Source organism: Mugil cephalus, chromosome 15 (assembly GCF_022458985.1).
Source record: "Mugil cephalus isolate CIBA_MC_2020 chromosome 15, CIBA_Mcephalus_1.1, whole genome shotgun sequence".
NCBI lineage: Eukaryota > Metazoa > Chordata > Actinopteri > Mugiliformes > Mugilidae > Mugil > Mugil cephalus.
This window is the reverse complement of record NC_061784.1, coordinates 5,698,100-5,717,641: the sequence shown is the minus strand read 5'-3', so window position 1 is coordinate 5,717,641 and position 19,542 is coordinate 5,698,100. Positions and strand designations below refer to the sequence as shown.

Below are 19,542 nucleotides of genomic sequence, written 5' to 3'. Positions count from 1 at the left end.
GGAGCTCCAGACCGAGGACAGTTGATGGTCCTTTTATGGGTCTTCCACTTGCGAATAATGGCACCAATAGTTGTCACCTTCTCACCAAGCCTTTTGCTGATGGTTTTGTAACCTATACCAGCCTTGTGCAGGTCTACAATCTTGTCCCTGACATCTTTTGACAGCTCTTTGGTCTTGCCCATGGTGCTGTAGAAGTTGGAATGTAAGAAACTGATTCTTAGAGCAGGTGTGCTTTATATACATGACGAGTTAAGATCAGGAGTATTGGTAATTAGTTGACTGAGCACAGCTGTGTGCCACATGCGCACCAGCCAATCTGTAGGAGCCTGAATTCTAAGTGAATTGTTGGGGATCAAATACTTATTTCCCTTAATAAAATACATAACAATTTATAACTTTTAGATTGTGTGTTTTTTATGCATTTTCGATTGATATTCTGTCTATACCCATAACCAGTAAACAACCATAAAAACCAGAGTCTGATCATTTCTATGGAAGTGGGCAAACTTACAAATTCAGCAGGGGATCAAATACTTATTTCCCCCACTGTATAATGTCTGCACCAGTTTGTTGTCTTTCAGGTGATGCATTTTCATGCAATGGGTTTTTAAATGCTTTTTTTAAAAGTAAGAACTACAAAAAAAAAAAAATGCATATCAGTATATTTGGAGCATGGTTTTCACTGAAAAAAGAAAACAAGCAAACAAAAAAAGGTGTTCTTTGTGCATATGGCACAGACTTACAGGTGTTATTGACATCTCACTCTTCAGGCCCAAGCCTGTCGGACATGCTGCAACCTAGTATGGTACCTTAAAGGTGGAGTAAGGCATTCTAATGCAGTGCACTTTTTGTCAAAGTCAGTAAACATCTTCTCCTCGCGGTCCTCCAGCTGCCCAATATCAGCAGCTTTTCCTTCCTAGATTGACTTACTCCATCTCCAGAGACAGATTTCAGATTTTGTCTCCACCATTTGACGGAGTCCTCCAGGTTTCTCTCTGAACTTCACCCTGATGCCTATACGGGCAGTTTCTGTCTTTACATTTAGCAAACAGGCCCACTAATGGCTATGAAAGAAGGCCTACACCTCTATAACACTGCCTCGCACTTGGAACATAGTCATCAGTTGAAAGGAAATGACATCATGTGTTCTTTATCGTCAGCATGCAAACTGCATAATGTTCTGACTTTTTTATGCTTTGACTTGTCAGCTACTGTCTGTAACCTAACTGCAGCAGTCCAGTGTCTTGTTGCTAACGTACGCTATGCATGTCACATTGTAGGATAGGCATTCCAACACTACATGTCATATGATGTGCACTACTAATATAAACACTGTTTATACATCTTTAACATCAGCGGATTGTTTCGTATTGTTTATTGTCATTTTCTGAGAGAATATTTTTACTTTAATTTTCATATACTTGTCAGTTTGTATACAAGAATGAAGAAATAGGTCTAATTAAGCATTAATGCAGAAGCTTAAAGTGCCTTTCTGTTTGTACTAAGTTTTCATCTGAATGAGAGTTTTGGTGTTTGCAAACCAAGAATGGACAATTTTGGTGCTGCAATGTTAAATAGTTTTTTTTATTGTATTTCCCACATTATTAAATACACGATGCATTTCATTTCACCTTCTATAACTGATGTGAGTATATTGATGCACCTGATGACTGCTGGCTAACATTGTGTTGTGGTTCCATGAATCAGTTCTGTCTTCACTCAAATATTTTTATTATTTTTTTTTTTAAACAAACAGATGCAAAGGGTCCCAATTTCTCAAAATATCAGTTTAAATAACAACATGCAGCTTTACCAGTTTAAACCAATGTTATCTTGCATATGATTTATCAGTGTGTTACACAAAACTGTTTATTCATGAGCGTTTTTGACGCATGTACTGTTAAGACAAACTGTAGATTTTTTTTACAGTTAAGTCAACCACTAAAATGTTCTTTAAAATGTATGCAGGGATGATGGAGTCTGTAACGCTGTTAATGCATATTTAGAAAGCTATTTTTACTAATGCTGAAGTTGTTTTAAAAGCAAACTCTTTTATTTGCTATCATTACAAACAATTGTTTAAATATCTGAACAAAATCACAAATTTATTATTCCACTATAACATTATAGCCCATGATGCAGAAAAGAATTCTGTCTCATTTTGAGTCTTTGACCAATAAAATTAAAATGGTTTTCTCTGAGCATTAAGTTTACTGACCTTCATATTTTCTACTTTCAAATGTGTCTCCTTTTGATTTAAGTACAGTCCATCTGTCTGCAGGGCTTTTACAGACAGAATTTGGTAACATACAAAAACGTTAGTTCTTATTTCATCGTATATTTCAATATAAGTTTTTTATTGTTTCCTTTCACTTGCATGACATCAAATATCAGTTTAATAAGTGTTAATATACGTTGAGAATTATTTTGGCAATCGTTTCTCACAAGGACATGCGCAGTTGTGCACTTCCGGACTGTGCAGCGTACGCTCACTCTTTGACGACGTAAAACCGGATAGGCTGCAAACCCGGAAACAGCAACGTTTCCAGCTGGACGCTTTTTATGTCGTATTATGTATATTGAAAGCGCTTGATATTTACGTGTAGCAGTTAAGATAAACATCCATTAGTTTGCTTGGAGCACGAATTTATCGGATACAGGTCGCTGTTGTGTGTTGTCATTTGCAAGTCGGACGCCTTTATTATTTGTTGATCGTCATTGATCTCAGCTTGCCGGAGTTCAGTATGGACGGTGAGGCGGACGGCTCGGTGGCGGTGTCAGATGACTCCGGGAGGAGACGTAAGGTGCACGGCATGCTGAAGCTCTACTACGGCCTGAACGAGGAGGGCAAGTCCCCTGAGCAGCCGGAGTCCCTGGATCCCTGCGACATCAATGGGCCGCATTTTGACCCTGAGCACTACCTCAACAAGGTGAGAAACAGCTATCGTGTTCACTGTTTACAGTATTACAGATATGCAGTGGCCTCTGGGATGTTCGCTAAATTTGTAGGTGCACTAACTCTCCTATTGCTGCTTCTAAGTAATGTGAAGAATCCCTCTGCATTTATTACTATGAGATAATATGTGAATGTGAGAAAACACCAGTAAGTCTCCTTCTTTGTGTAAGAGGCAAACTCATGACGCTACAGCACTTGACTGTATCTAGAAGAAACAAATTGCAATTACTTGAGCATATTGGGCTCATTAACACTTATCAAAGGTGGCTGCTTTAACCATTGTGTGTTTTGTGTCCAAATACAGCTCAGGAGGGAGTGCTCTCTTGCAGAGTTAATGGACCAGGAGACCTGCATGGTGAAGCAGATCCGCTCTTTGGACAGTGACATGCAGACGCTGGTGTATGAAAACTACAACAAGTTCATATCAGCTACAGGTAGAAGGGAGCATCACTGACAGCACTGTTGCAGTGTGATTTGTTGTTAAATTCTGTTGATATATCCCCCCTTGCTTTCTTTTGGCAGACACCATAAGAAAAATGAAGAATGACTTCAAAAAGATGGAGGATGAAATGGACTGCTTGTCTGCTAACATGGCAGCGATCACTGATTTCAGTGCTCGGATCAGCGGGACTCTTCAAGACCAGCACGCACAGATAACAAAACTCTCAGGTGAGACGTTAACTGGTTGTTTATTTTGTGAAATTTGTTGTTAAGGATGTTGGGATGCTAATGTTGTCTTGTCATATTCCACACCAGGGGTTCATACTCTGTTGAGGAAGCTGCAGTTCCTGTTTGAGCTACCTGCTAGATTAAACAAATGTCTGGAGCTCCAGGCCTATGCTCAGGCAGTGAGCTCCCACCGACGTGCGCGCTGTGTGCTGCAGCAGTACAGCCACCTCTCCTCGTTCAAGGGAATTCAAGATGACTGTCATGCCATCATGGACAAGCTGGCCCAGGAACTTCGACAAAAGTTCAGGTGGGAACTTTCATTCCTGTTACAGACAAGCCTGTGGGGGGGGCACAAAGCAGTCTGGATTAAGAAATGCAGCTGATGAGTGCTGAAAAAAATGGAACTGTGATCTGTCCCCAGGTTCCTTTAGATCATCTGTCTGTTTTTGTTTTGCTCACAGGGATGGTGGATCGAGTGCCAAAGATTTATCGGAGTGCGTGGAGCTGCTGCTTCAGCTGGATGAGCCAGCAGAAGAGCTCTGTGATAAATTCCTGAGCCATGCACGGTCTCGACTCGAGTCAGAACTCCAAGGCCTGGAAGCAGAGATAAGACCCTACCCTTCTGCCTCAGCCGTGAAAGATGCTCCTGCTCGCAGGGCGTCATCTTCTGCAGTTCCTGGGTCCCCGACTGATAGTTCCCCAAAACCCAGCTCTCTCCCCTCTCCTACAACAAACACTGACATCCTAGAATTCATAGACAGAGGCTGCAACGAATTTGTAAGCAGCTTATGTTTAGTAATTACATCATATCAAGAACTGTTTATCAACCACGCTCAGACAGGTGAGCTAGCGTCCAAAAATATTCCTCAGATGGCAAACGGCAAGCTGCACGCCTTTGTGGATGATCTGGCTGCTCGCTATTTCTCGCTCGTGGAGCGCAGGATACAAGAGGAGAAAGGTGTCGGAGATAACTCGCTCTTAGTCCGCGCACTCGACCGCTTCCACCGCAGACTTCAAGCTGTGTCCAAACTGCTGCCCGGCTCAGGGGTGCCAAACAAGGGGACAGAGATCGTGATACGGGCAGCGACGGAGCGAGTCAAGCAGTACCTCTCCGCTCTGCAGAGCTTCTATATGGACAGCTTGACAGACGTGAGGCAGGCCCTGGCGACGCCTCGACTTTCTGTGGCTGGCGCGTCAGTGTCCGGGGGTGGAGCTTTTCTGGGAGGACCAGCCTCCAGCAGGGATGCCCCGAACAGCCTGCCAGAGCTGCTGTCGTCTCTCTCGGCCTCTATTCTCAACCAGATTAAGTCGGTGTTAGCATCAGTGCATCTCTTCACAGCTAAGGACATTACATTCTCCAACAAGCCGTACTTCAAGGTGAATAGTTTAATACATTCTACAAATATAAACTACAAGCCAACTAGTAGCTGATAACCATATTCGTTTTAATATTAAACTTTCATTTCATTTGTGACATCTGTAATCATGTGTAATTAGAACCTTATTTGTTGTTACTGCACAATGAGAGTGGCAGCTATTTCTGTTTGTTTCCTAGGGTGAATTCTGCAGCCAGGGTGTACGGGAGAAGCTGGTGGTGAGCTTTATCAAGTTTGTGTGCCAGTCTTCCCGCCAGTTTTGCGAGAGCGCAGGAGACAAAGGAGGTTCAACCCCCCCAGCCCTTCTGCTGCTGCTGTCTCGCCTCTGCTTGGACTATGAAACCTCTACAATCTCCTACATACTCACGCTCACAGATGAACAGTTCCTTGTACAGGTAATCACACTGCAGAAACACAGTGCAGTCCTTAGAGATGTGACGAATCCATAATTTCACTCCCAAAGATATTACTGCCACCTGAATACAGATTCTCTTCTTTTTGTACTCTTTCAGCACCACAGTCCAGTAACACCTGTCACGACTTTATGTGCAGAAGCCAGGGAGGCAGCACAGAAACTACTCAACCATTATGTCAAGGTAAGGTTTTTATCAGCAGCCTTTTACCAGGTCAGGACAAAGTTAAGAGAGCCATAGATGTCAGTGGTGTTTTTTTTTTTTTTTATCTTTCCAGGTTCAAGGACTAATCATCTCCCAGATGTTGAGAAAGAGCGTGGAAACCAGAGACTGGGTCAACACCATCGAACCACGGAATGTTCGCGCAGTGATGAAGAGAGTCGTAGAGGACACCACCTCGATTGACGTGCAGGTGATTCGTTGGACGTCGTTTACGTCGTTTAGTCATAGCGCACGATCCTCGTGCTTCATTACTTCATATGAACTATTGGTTTTAATGAACCTCCTGCGTCGTAGGTGGGTCTTTTGTATGAAGAAGGCGTGAGGAAGGCGCACAGCAGTGACTCCAGCAAAAGGACTTTCTCTGTGTACAGCAGCTCCAGGCAGCAAGCCCGCTACGCTGCCAGCTACACTCCAAGGTACTAAGGATTAGCTAATGACATAGTCCAATGAAGTTGTTGTATTTGCTAGTCTGGAAGCCAGCACAAACTTTTATTGTGAAACCTTTGATCTAGAATCAATTATCCCATTGAGATTCTGCCAGGCAGATCAAATTATCAGTTATTACAGAGATTTTAATAATACATTGCATCGCCTCAATTTTGAGCACTTTGTCCAATGTTTACATGCAGTGCTCCCATGGACACCAATCTACTGAGCAACATACACAAGCTGTTTTCAGAGAGGATTGATATCTTTAGCTCAGTGGAGTTCAACAAGGTAAGTGCAGATCTTCATATATAAAAAAAAACTTCTCTCACTTCCTCACTCACGGGCCTCTGCACCTCCTCAGGTCTCCGTGATGACGGGCATTATCAAAATCAGTTTAAAGACATTCCTGGAGTGTGTGCGCCTGCGCACCTTTGGCCGTTACGGGCTGCAGCAGATTCAGGTCGACTGCCACTACCTGCAGATGTACTTGTGGCGCTTCGTGTCTGACGAAAACCTCGTGCACTTTCTGCTGGACGAGATCGTGGGGAGCTCCGCCCACCGCTGCCTGGATCCCGCCCCGATGGAGCAGAGTGTCATCGAAGTCATCTGTGAAAGAGGTTAAGAGGTCAAAGTGCAGAGAGATACAATTATAGTATACACTGGAATCCTGCATCCATTTGAAACACTTACTCTGACTTACTGTAAAATGTTTTATTGACCCAGACTCATATTGCTCTGCTGTAATATTAGTCGCATCTAACCATATCATTGATGGGAAAACCCTAAATAACCATGGTCCTCAATAAGAAAAAAAACACCTCACCATTAAAGCAAACCACAAAAACTTTTGACTATTATCTTTTCAACAAGATTGAGTCACGGTCAGACAGTGAATTAGGAGCAAATCTACATTTTAATCCAAGGCACTAGGGTTGATTCTTTCTGTTGTCATTTACAAACCATGCAGTGTAACAGAAAGCATCTCCCCTCTGCCTGCAAAGACGGAAGAAAATGCTCCATCATACAAGCTCCATTTTTTAGCACATGTTGAATGTGAATCCAGAATATTAATGCCTAAAGAGAAAAGTTGTGTTCTGCGGAAATCTCATGTATTAATTAAACATTTTCAGGGGTCCATTGCTGAATAACTTATGATCTGAATGTCTTCTCTGATTGTGTAACACTACCTGCTGGAGGTTTGTTTTTTCTGTCCATATCTCCAGTAATGCATTTGGTTTAAGGTGGGTTTAAATATGCATATCTACAATAAAAGTGAATAAAAGTTAAAATGTGTGTTCCTTCCAAAACGAGGCTCATGCTACACGTATTTGCCATATTGTGTTTTTTGGGAACAAGTTCAGACAAGTTTAAGAAAGCCTTAAACCCAACAGTGGACTGAATGATGCCAATGACATTCAGGTGCATTTCACAAGACCTGCTCCATCTGACTGTCGCCACCTGACGAGCGCCTGTGATTGGCCAATGCTGCGTGTCTCCACCCTCTTCTGATGGTCAAGGAGACATCCGATTGGCTGAGAGACAATTTCCTGAATGTGTGGGCGTTTCTCTCTGCCGTGTGTTGGGTGCGTTCGCAAGAGCAGCATAGCTGTCTACAGTCCCGTTTACATCTTCGCGCTGCCCGACGGTAAGACTCTTTACTGTCACACAGACAGACAGCTCCTTTTGTTCGCTATATTTTCGGGAAACCTCGCGTTTCTCTCGTCTTCAGCTCAGTTCACCAGGTGAACGGTTTCTGTCTGTCTCACCTTTCATGGAAGAGCTGTCATTGCATTCACACTGAGGGGCTACCAGCAGCTTGACCTGAACTTTGTCTCACTCATTTATGGCTGTAGATAAAATAGGTCGTCGAATGCAAATATAATTATCGTTTACCGACACTTAAGCGTATCATTTAGGATGTGTCCCTACTACTATTTTTCTCTTATTTTGTTGTCTATTCGTGGTAAACCGCATTTCCTTTATTTGTGGTGTAACACTTGATATTATGATAAATGTATTTTGTTATTGAAAGAAGCTTTCCCATTCAGAAGAGTAAATCTCCTTGATACATTTGAAACGTTGATGCATCCCCTACTCAATACTACACATACTATACTATACATTTACTATACCTCATCATACATTTGTTGTACTAAAGCTTAAATTCCCTCTGTTTGTAACTGTACTAAAGTAAAAGTTCAGAGGACTTACTAACTTGTGTGTCTTTGCTCAAGTCAAACCTGTGCACGTCCAATCAGCCACAATAACTGGGCCTTCGATCTATAATCACAATTTATTTTTATGTGGAAGTCGATCGTGTGTTGATCGAGTGAAAAAGTGTTAAATTCAATCCAGTTTAACAGATTCACAAACTGCATCCTCCAAAATCATCGTCCAGTAGAATCACCGCCTCTCTGACCCTGCTTCAACATAAACTGAACATAAAGACACTCATGAAAGGGGATTTAGTGCAGGACTGTTATATAAAAATGCATTTTTTTCCCACTAGTGAGATTATTTTGATGGTAACTACATACCAGCGGACTTGGAAATATTCAAGTGAAGTACAGATACCTTATTTACATCCAACATGATAGTTAAAAAGGTTTAAAAAATGATGTGTAATAATATTTCAAATGTGCTCAACGATTACTGCAGAATATATAAATGATTTCATAAATGAACAGTGGAATAAGATTGATTCAGGAACTATACGCAAAGTATCTTTCATTACACGTCCCTGTTCATCAGTGTCGTCATCACAAAGACCTGTTACTTACAGCTTACTGTTGTCATTTTTACTACTTGGTATTACCATGCAACTACTGCGGTTATCTTTCTTTTTCACTGAGATGTTTTCCTGCCTTCATCCAGGAGTGTAATCATGAGGCCAAACAGTCAAGCACTCAAACACAGACTGCCACATGACACAGAGAAGGAGTTTGGAGGAACGCTGGGTGAGTCGTAGCACCATCTCAAATTTGACTTCAGACGACAATACTGCGGCCGCTGCATTGTATTTGTTCTCTCTATGTGCTCACTACATTGAAGGAGTGAAACATCTTATTGGTTAAAAGCTGACCTCACGGACTATACATTGAAGGAAAGAAATTGAAGAAGGATATGTTATCTTTCGACAGTACTGTGCAGTTGAAGATTTATTGTTTTGTAAAGTTGCACAAATCTTTCACAGGAGTAAAGATTAGTAGCTTCACAGCATCGAGACCAACAAAGACTCTTATTGAGAATCATTACAGACAAACGCATCACCTCCTGTGTGTGTGTGTGTGTGTGTGTGTGTGTGTGTCTACACACTGATGTTTAGTTCCCTGCTGTGTTCTTGAATTGAGCGTCAAAGTCAATTTACTTTCCAGCTGTTTTAAAAGTAAAATCATGTTTTGCTTTGACAGTCAAGCACTCTGTAAATGTCATATCTGACAATGCTGAACCACTTGTGTACACTGCTTATTTAATTGTTATTTTCTTTGGTTATTCACGTTCAACATTCAGTATGTTAAGTTTTCCTCTGATACTTTTTCACGTCTCTTTTTATGTCACCTGTGGGTTTGTCTCAGGTGCTATATGCATTCCCATCTTTCTTCCGCTGACGGTGTTATTCCTCATCTGTGTGAGTCGATCTCCTGAGGCTAGTGTGCTCCAGTGGCCCCCTCTCCTCCCCTCCACTGACCAGCTGTGGGACCCCCTGGCCCCCATGCTTCTGCTGGGATGGATCTCTCTGCACGCCCTGCTCTATTTGATGCCAGTAGGAAAGGTATGACAAGTTCATCAGAGTGCTTGAAGGCTATATTTACATTGAAACCAGCAGTGGCTGATGATAATTAAGTCCCTAAATGTACACCTATCGGGCACAACGTTATAACCACTGACCACCTTGTGACAATTCAATGTTCTGGGAACATTTTGGACCTGGCATTCATGTGGATGATACGTAGACATGTACCACCCACGTAGATCAGACCAGGCACCCCCACCCAATGGCATTCCTTGATGACAGCAGCCATCCCCAGCAGGATGCAGCCTGACACAGACACATGCACAAAAACAATTTAAAAACAACTAAAAAAAAACTGGCCTTCAAATTCACTAGATCCCAAACTGATCAAGTGTCTGTGGGATGATCCACAGAGACCCCCCCTCCCCTCAACCCACAGGACCCAAAGGCCCCCACTAACAACATCCTATTATCAGACACCAAAGGACCCCTCAGAAGACCCATGTCTATTCTCTGATGATTCACAACTGTTTTGGTGGCACAAGGTAGACCTATACCATATTAGGAAGGTGGTCATAATGTTATGCCTGATCGCAGTACACATACTCACTAGTGTCATTATTAGTCTTTATTTGTTACCTAATTTGGCAACAAATAGTGTCTAAACAGACATTTATGAAAATTATCTTTCACACTAATGGATACACTTTTTATTATGGCGTGTCTCTGTAGTGTCATGGACTGTGTTAATGGACTGTGGTTACAAGTGATAATTACAAGATACCTGAGCACTAATTCTTTTCAGTCTGCAGCTTTATAAACATCAATTTGCTTCTCTGTGATATTCTAAAATAGTACTATAACAGAAGCGAAAAAAACAAAAAACAAACAATAGTTATAAAGTTAGTCCACGTAATGATCACTAACTTTAGTCACCACAAGGCACTGGTCACATAAGACCAAGTGAGGGTATTAGGGAGAACTCCCTGGGTGTAATGAAACGAGTAATGGTTTGAATAGTTAACTTTTTATTTGCATAAGGATAAATATGCATTAGTAATATTAGTCTCACCCGGCCAACACAACACAATTTACGTTTGATTCTGTTTTTCCTGCAGGTGTCTGAAGGACTAGTGCTGAGGGATGGAACGCGACTCAAATACCCCATTAATGGTAGTGTTTATTGCTCCTCAGTTAATATATAGTTTATAGTTTTTATTTTAAGGATTATTTTCTTCTTTTTAAATCTGCACATGTTGAAGAAAGATATTTAAAATTGTTAGTCAAGTGTGACTGTTAGTGCTGTGGGTTTATGTTTCACATCCATGCTTTACTATTACACGTTACTGTTGCAAATGTTTTGTCCACATTGTTGAGGAAAGGAGGATCCAAAAGTCATGTTCAAATTCCACTCTTGTTGCCTCGTCTGGCCTTGAGCTTTCTTCACCTTGGTTACACAATACTCAACTGTGTATTTATTTCTATAGCAGCCTCTGTGATTGTGTTTATGACTCTCCTCTGGGCTACAGCAGTTGGTCTTGTTTGTTTCCCTCCCTCAGGTTTTCATGGCCTGTGCATTACCGGTGTGTTGCTGATGCTGCTCCTGGGGCTCGGTGCTCCTCTGTGCTATCTGTTCGAAATACTGCAGCCCCTGGCAGTGTGCGCAATAGCGGCGTCATCCCTGTTATCCGTCTACCTCTACATCCGCTCCTTTTGGGCTCCTTCCCATGCTCTCGCTGCAGGGGGCAATACAGGTGAGAACTGAGGTTACAGCTATTGCTGGCGTACCGTACATTTTGTGGTTTAGTGTAACATTTTGGTATTCCTGTGGGTAATTATTCAACCACTGAGCTCTGCGGGAGCCTCGGGCATCAAGTGATGCTCTCTTTCAAGTGAGCTGACCCTGCTGTAGCAGCTGCACCGCGCTCTGCTGCATCTCAAGGCGGAAAGGATTCAGTGCTGTGATCTTGATTCTGTTGACTATCATCAGTTTGTCAGAAGAATAAAATGAGTAAGACCGTTGTTTTCAAGGCCAAGCTATGAAATCCAATGTGGGCTGGAGAAAGCAAAAGAAATGAAGAGCCAGTGACTAACAGATAAATGGCAACCAGCTCTGTATGTAGCATTTCGAGCCACGCTAGAGAATAGGTCATCTTAATCAGCTGTATTTGTTGTTTTCTACCATTTATCGGTTCTTAAATCATTTTAATCTCATTGATAAACTAAATTAAAAGTGGTGAGCTAAACATCGCCGCTGAGAATGAGTATATTTGCTGTTAGCGAGTTGCTAGCATGGCTGTAGAGACTTGTTGACTTTTATTTTTTCTTGTAAAAATGGAAAACCATAATAAAAAGAGCGACCTCAGTTGACATGAATAATATTTCTCGGCTACAGGAGCTCTAAGTCGATCAATAGTCCTCCTCTGTCATCTTGAATCACCCAAAAGCAATATACTAATCACTCCCATCCTGGCTATTATTAAAAGCCATGGCATGAGTAAATGTCAGGTTTATTTCACCCAGCAACAAGCTGCCTCAAAATGGGGTTGTTTCATAAGAAGTCCATTCACAGGCAGAGGCTGGTATTCACAGCCTCATAAATTGATGTTCCCGCTAAGGTCCAAGCTCATGAGTCCTGCACCCAACCTCTGTTGTGACCGTGAGTTCACAAGTTCTGTATGACGTCAATCCTGGAGACCAGAGGAGCTTCCTTTCTCACATTGTTTTAGTGGCGGAATGTTGGCCAGAATGAGATGCCTTTATTGAGAGTTTTTTTTTTTCTCTCTCTTTGTTTTGGTTGAAATGGTGTGTTATTACACTCATTCTGATGAGAACAGAGTCAGGCTATTCCAAGCTATTTTAAGGCAGCATGAGCCCATGAGTTGTAATGACATTGATAGCATTTTCAAAATATTGAATTGTTATGTTGTGTGTATATATATATATATATATATATATATATATATATATATATATATATATATATATATATTATAAAGTTGTCTTGTTAATTTTACATTACTGACGTTGAAAATAAACTGTTGACGTTTCCAGCAGCCCCATCCTTTACACTTTTACATTTCCTGCACTCAGTTAGCTTTTAGCTTATTCATCTGGCTAGACCACAGCAGTTGCCTAGCAACTAATGATGTTACAGATTGAACGCCAAGTATTTTGGGTTCATGTCACCTATGTTGTAACTACAAGTTTACAAGTTCCATGTGAAAGCGGCGTATGAACTCAACATCACAATGTAGACGAATGTAGCTGATTTCACAGCAGACATTTTGAGCAGGAAAGGCACAGAAGGCACACACACTGTTCATAATGTCTAGCATCGATCAGCATCTTTTATTTGCTTCACATTTCAAAATGTCTTAAGTAACAAAGGTCTGTTACATCTAACAATGTGTGCATCAGGAAGTGGATTGTTGGTTTTAACTCCTGATAAAATAGAAGATGTGTCAGACCCCCAGCAGTTCATTATGTTTCATTTTTCATTTACAGCATGTACCCACCAAAGCACAGAATTACATGTAATAATAATCTCCCTGTCTGTTACTTCAATTTGTTTCAGGAAATCCCCTGTATGACTTCTTCATCGGACGGGAGCTAAACCCCCGGATTGGAAACTTTGACCTCAAATATTTCTGTGAGCTCAGACCGGGTCTAATTGGCTGGGTGAGTTTGATCTCTCATTGGCCAAATGCCACGAACAAATTTTATTGAATTGAATTATTTTACTAGCTTATTCTCTCACAATCAAGCAAGTCTGATGAACGGTGTTGGTCATTTCTGGGTGAGCTCCCAACACAACCAACAGGTGGCGATGTTGCTCTCCTCTGTTTCTCCGTGCTGGCTGTGGTCTGCGAGTTTGAAACAGTCAGAGCTTTTCTCCCCGATGACCTGACACACTGAGAGATCTGTTGGAGGGCAGCGGTGCACATCATCTGCATCTGAGTCATCAAAGACAACGTTTTGATTTCCCTCTGAGAATTACAAATAAGATTCCTAAAATTAGAACATGGCTCACTTCACTAGTGATAAAAGACTACACTGAGACACATTATGTTAATCAAGTCATTGAATCTTTCTGTGTCTTCACGGTTCGAACAGCAAAACCTTTGCACATCTGAATGTTTTGAAGCCGTGTGTGTGGGAGAGCACAGAAAAAGCTTCCACCAACTGACCACAGACAGTGTGTGGGTTGTTTCCATTTCCTTTTGAATGTTATAACTACCAGTTTAAACATGTGGCATTTTCTAATTATTGATAATGACAGAATAATAAGTCATTTATATTAAAGGTAACGAACGAAGCTTGAAATACGCTTAAAATATTGTTTGTGGATATAAAAAAAACATCATATTCAAAAGCTAAGTTTGAGTGACAAGAGTCTATCAGATGCTTACTGTCACCATGTATTTACATTAATCATAAACTCTCACATTGAATGTGTGATAAAAGACTTTTCAATTGCATTGCATCACTCTGCATTTATATAGGTATAGGAAGTCTGAAGCGGGTAGAGTTAATACATTTTTTTGTAGAAATTCCTTTATGTAACTGAAAAATAAATGAAAGCTCTCTGCGATTAGGGGCCTGGTCCCAGAAAGGTATTACAGCCTCAGCAGCTGGGCTTTCATCATGCATCTTTTTGAAGAAAAAAAACACATTTGACAGCTAGTGCTGCCTTGATTAATCATTAATATGATTAGTTGAACACTTGACTGTCAGTCACGCTCACACATTCTTTTGTTCTCTGCGTCTCTGTGCTTCGACTTATTCACTTTTAACCTAAAATAATGCACGTTACATTAAAGTGCCATGTCTGACCTTTCCTAGGTGTGGGCGTATGTCAGCACTCAGAGGACTGTGTGTGAGATATAGCTGAGCACACGGTGCCCACATTTTCAACGGGTTCAGAAGTAATTGGACATTTGACTACTATGCTTATGCACAAATGAGATCACATGTGGCTCATAGCCGTCACTGAGACTGAGGACGTCTGTTAGAGTAGTAGTTATGGTGACAGTTTAAGAGCACAAGATAACAATGAGGCTCAAAAACCGTCCAGAGAGCCAAGTTGGTTTGGTAGAAAACAACCTGCAGATGACTTGGAAGAGTGACTAGTGACAGACTAATGAGGAGTCTAGTGAATAGGCGGCCGAGACTTTAATGCATTATACTTCATTCAGACTGACTGTGCTAAAACAAAGCACAAAAAGTGTCCTAAGAATATAACATTCATCAGTGTTTCTTATGAGTCGGTGAGTGACTGATGATATGACATGAGAAAATATTCATATGTTAAGCCTCAGAAATGTGATTATTAGCTGTTTTGGACTGTACATTTGAATATCAGCAGGGGCGCCAGGGAAATTGGGTCATGTAATTTCTTTCAATTTCGCGGACCACAGCAATTATTCAGTCAATTCAGATAATAACTGGAAGAATATATGATCATAGAAACAGGCAGTTTGTTGCAGCCTCGGTCGTTCACAAACTACTGCATTTCACATTTCAGGGTGTTTGATGTTTCAGCTTGATCACAGAATGAGCTTATCAGCTGTTAGCTCAGAAGTGCAGGTGAAACCGCTCGTGTTTATCGTCATTCGTGTTTCCCCTCAGGTGGTCATAAACCTCGGCATGCTGATGAAGGAGGTGGAGCTCCGAGGTTCCCCCTCACTCGCCATGATACTGGTCAACAGTTTCCAGCTGCTATACGTGGCAGATGCTCTGTGGAATGAGGTGAAGGGAAAGAGACTGAGTTCTTCTTTTAGATCCTGAAAACTAGTCATGTTTGCATTTTTATAACTGCTATTTTTACTTGGCTGTCCTCTACCAGGAGGCTGTTCTGACTACCATGGACATTGTACATGATGGTTTTGGGTTCATGCTGGTCTTCGGTGACCTGGTCTGGGTTCCCTTCACTTACGGCCTGCAGGCAGCCTTCCTGGTGATGCACCCACGGACCCTCACTTCATTCGAGGCTGCAGCTATAATAGCACTGAATGGTTAAGATGTTTTTTTTATTATTATTATTATGCCCGAAATATGTTGTGAGTCATGGTTTACTATGGTGATGTTAACAGTTCTCTGTTGGCCATCAGGCGCTGGATATTACATTTTCAGAAAATCCAACTCGCAGAAGAACCAGTTCAGACGAGACCCTTCTCATCCGAGTGTTGCACGTCAGTCATTTTACATTTTTTAACTCCTCACAAAAACACCCAAAAATGTACTTTCACATTTTATTTGTAATAGCGTTTCTTGTGCGTGTCCTCCACGCGTCGGGAAAAGGTGAGAAGTGGATGTCTAAAAGTACATTTCATCTCAAACATATCTGCATTCTCCATGACAGGACTGGAGACCATTGCAACAGCAACAGGTAAGCGGCTGCTGGTGTCCGGCTGGTGGGGTCTCGTTCGTCATCCCAATTACCTTGGAGACCTCCTCATGGCGCTGGCGTGGTCCCTGCCGTGTGGTAAGACAGCTTAAAAGCTTTAGGAAATATTCAAAATTATGGATGAAGTCACAGAGATTAATGTGTGGCTGGGTGTTAATCACACGGAGCCATATTTACCATCAGATAACGCTAGCTGGTGTCTCTAACATTGACTCTGACCTTTGCTTAAAGACCAGCTGTAAGTGCGAAGCATAATACTGTTCATTAGTCCCGACAAAACATTACAAGCAACGCTCAGCTAAATGCTGGTCCATCTTGGAGAGGATTATAATATTCTTTTGTTTTGTTGATGAATCTGACAGATTTTTTTTTTGTTTTAATAAAAGAAGCTGCAGATCTTAAGCCGAAACAAGCAAATAACTTCTTTTTGTCCATGATTATAGCTTATAGGTATTGTGTTTTTTTTAAACTAGGACATGTCAGATACAATATAGACAAACAATACGTATTTATTGCTAATTTTTAGTGACTTGCACCATCTGTGCTCTCTAATCATTTTGCTTAGTATCAAAAACATCTTTACGCCTTAATCATTGTTTCTTTAGGTTTTCCTTCCGCTCCGTGTCAAATAATTATCATGCATTTGTGACTGGAGACAGATCTATGATCCCTTGAAAGTTCACTTCCTGAAATGGTGACAGTCAGACTTTTGTTTGGGCTGACACAGGCTTCTCATTGCTATTCAACTTGATGTGACTCACTTGCGCTGCTTTTGTAACCGAGACGTATACCGTAGTTTCTGCCTTGTTGCATAAGTCGCAGACTGCAAAATGGTGCATTATAGAAAGACAGATGAAGGCTGCACAGACAAAGAGCGCACAGTGATCACTCCTGGACAAAGGCTGAAGAAACGCAGACAAAAGAACTCAATCTGAAGTGCAGTCTCAGAAAACTGACCAATGAGTCACATCAACGTTTTGACCATTAAGGGCTTAATCAAGCTTTATTCAGTGCAGAGCTTTTGTATAATATAGACTGAAATGGAAAAACAAAACAAAAAAAAGGAGGGTGTACACTTGATTACAGCTTCTTTGATGTTATTCACATCATAAATGATTATGTCGATTGTATTATAAGGAGCTGCTCTTTTTTTTCTTTTTTTTTCTATTTACTGCAGGATTCTCACATATACTACCTTACTTCTATGTCATATACTTCACCATCTTGCTGATTCACCGAGAGGCCCGCGATGAGAGACAATGCAGGGCCAAGTATGGACTTGCGTGGGACACCTACTGCCGACGTGTCCCCTACAGGATCTTCCCCTATATATACTGAAAAGGAAAGCATAGGCGGGGGAACGGGACCAAAACTGTCACACAGCATCCAGGTCTCTGCGAGGGCACACAAACTTAGCTAGAGCTGGGAATGTAAATCCAGCTTCCGTTAACACAGCAATAACTGCCGCTGCCACAGGGAATCTGCAGTGAGAGACCACAGCTTTAATCAGCCTACATATGTAAAAGGCTACGGTCCAGTTGCAAAATGATGGGTCGCCACTTCGGTTCCTTGCATTTTGACTTCGAAACCCTGTGGCTGTCTGAAGGTAATATCTGTCGGCACCACGCGCATCCCTTTTGTAAAATTCAAGGGAAAACACGAAAAGCACTGACTGGAATACTGGAACAACATATCAGTGCCTTTTTTTAATTGAGCATTTTATTTTTACAATGTCGTCTTTTTTCTGAAGTGTATGGTTGCCTGTGAAATACAGTTGAAATAAAAAAAATATACACACTACATTTGATTATGCATCCTAATTGTGTTTACATATTATGCAAAGATTATATTTTAAATTGAAGGAGCTCTATTCTCTTATATTTATATTATATTAGCTATTATTACTGGGGTCAATGCTTTTGCAGCATGTGCAGGGTATCGCATAAGTCTGGACCCATAGAGATTTCTAATAATGGATTTTTAATATTTTTTATTATTTTGCAGGTAGTTGAACACTGACCAGAGAGGAGAGAGTTCAAGTCGTTTTTCTTGCCAGGACTCACAGTCAGTGGACACATTATTTAACAAAGTTAGGGACTATTTTGTAACTTTATTGTTTTTTCCTGTGGGTCCAGGCTTATGGGACACCATACATTTCTTAGATGTAATGAACACCAGGGTGACTGTTAGCTTTTATCAGAACTATTTCAATGCTCTAGAAGTGGCAGCTAATTGCTATGTCACTTCTACGTTTCCCTAACCTGTTAGCAACATCTGCTTTAAATAGATTCCTGATCTAAAAAAAAATCTGCATGGAAACCGTGTTCCTTCTTGAAGTCGTGCATCAGAGCAGACTGACTCACCATGGAGGTGACCAGTGGCTACATTGTTATTGGACCTGTGCATCACTCTGGGAAAAGTTTTTGGAGTAAGTGCTCTCTAAGTAAGCTCCTTCCATGACTCTGAGTTATTACGGTCGGTCACTTGGTTCACGTGGTGCTTTAATGCTTTTCTCTTTCTGCCCCCTTTTTCAAACACGCCAAGACCCTTGTTCTATTAACGCGAGATGCGGTTTTTGTGTGAAGAAAAAATGCACGTATCACATTTGCCCTTTTCCATTATAAATCACCCTGCATCTGGGTGGCAAATGATGCCTCTTTCACATGCAGGGAGGCGTGTGCACACAGATGACAGAGCACTCTGCCGATGCACACCTTCAGCTTTCATCTTTCAAGCCCATTTACAGTACGGTTGGCCTCTGGCCTCGCCTACACGAGCTATTTTGTGTGGGCTTTTTTTTTTTGTTTGCTAAGTGCTAATTAGGAATGGGTTTTTATAATTCCATGTCTATATATGGTGACTGGATATGTGTGTGTGCGCGCGTGTATATTGCTATTTTTCTATGTCTTTTGACACTTGTAACATTAATAGTAATGTTATTGCTTTATTTGTAGATTGTAACAGTTTGAGTTTCAGTGTAATGCTGTAATATTTGTCTACAGCCATTGCACCTAGCATATTAATGATGCCTTAAAACACACATCCATCAATTATTTTAAACTAAAGCACAAATAATTCTGACAGTCGTAGCACAGGCTCTTTCCTCTTTGTCATCTGCAGCGGCACAATATTCTCTAAATAATTTAACATCTTGGTTTGTTACAGCTACTCATATTATTGTATGGATTTTTTTCAAAGCGCTGACTGTGATCAGTGTTACAGTAGTTCATCCTGAGAGGTAAAATGAGACGTGATTATTACTAGGAGAAAAGTTGTACAAGGCCAAAAACCTGTCGTATATAAAAAGCCTTAGGGCCTCATTCATAAAAAATAGA

General features: G+C 41.2%; 2 protein-coding genes across 2 annotated transcripts; both read left to right on the top strand.

The window, feature by feature from the left end:
- The first annotated feature begins 2,511 nt into the window (after positions 1-2,511).
- vps51 (VPS51 subunit of GARP complex) lies at positions 2,512-7,392 on the top strand. Its single transcript, XM_047607269.1, has 11 exons — positions 2,512-2,930; positions 3,261-3,390; positions 3,479-3,625; positions 3,713-3,932; positions 4,087-5,002; positions 5,181-5,396; positions 5,514-5,597; positions 5,692-5,826; positions 5,931-6,052; positions 6,266-6,353; positions 6,427-7,392. Exons 1-11 carry the CDS (start codon positions 2,745-2,747, stop codon positions 6,685-6,687), a joined length of 2,505 nt encoding a protein of 834 aa, XP_047463225.1. The 5' UTR covers positions 2,512-2,744; the 3' UTR covers positions 6,688-7,392.
- Positions 7,393-7,626: 234 nt separating this feature from the next.
- tm7sf2 (transmembrane 7 superfamily member 2) lies at positions 7,627-18,007 on the top strand. Its single transcript, XM_047607270.1, has 11 exons — positions 7,627-7,710; positions 8,940-9,022; positions 9,641-9,837; positions 10,917-10,971; positions 11,358-11,552; positions 13,376-13,479; positions 15,430-15,549; positions 15,647-15,815; positions 15,912-15,992; positions 16,163-16,285; positions 17,385-18,007. Exons 2-11 carry the CDS (start codon positions 8,950-8,952, stop codon positions 17,543-17,545), a joined length of 1,278 nt encoding a protein of 425 aa, XP_047463226.1. The 5' UTR covers positions 7,627-7,710; positions 8,940-8,949; the 3' UTR covers positions 17,546-18,007.
- The last annotated feature ends 1,535 nt before the right edge of the window (positions 18,008-19,542 follow it).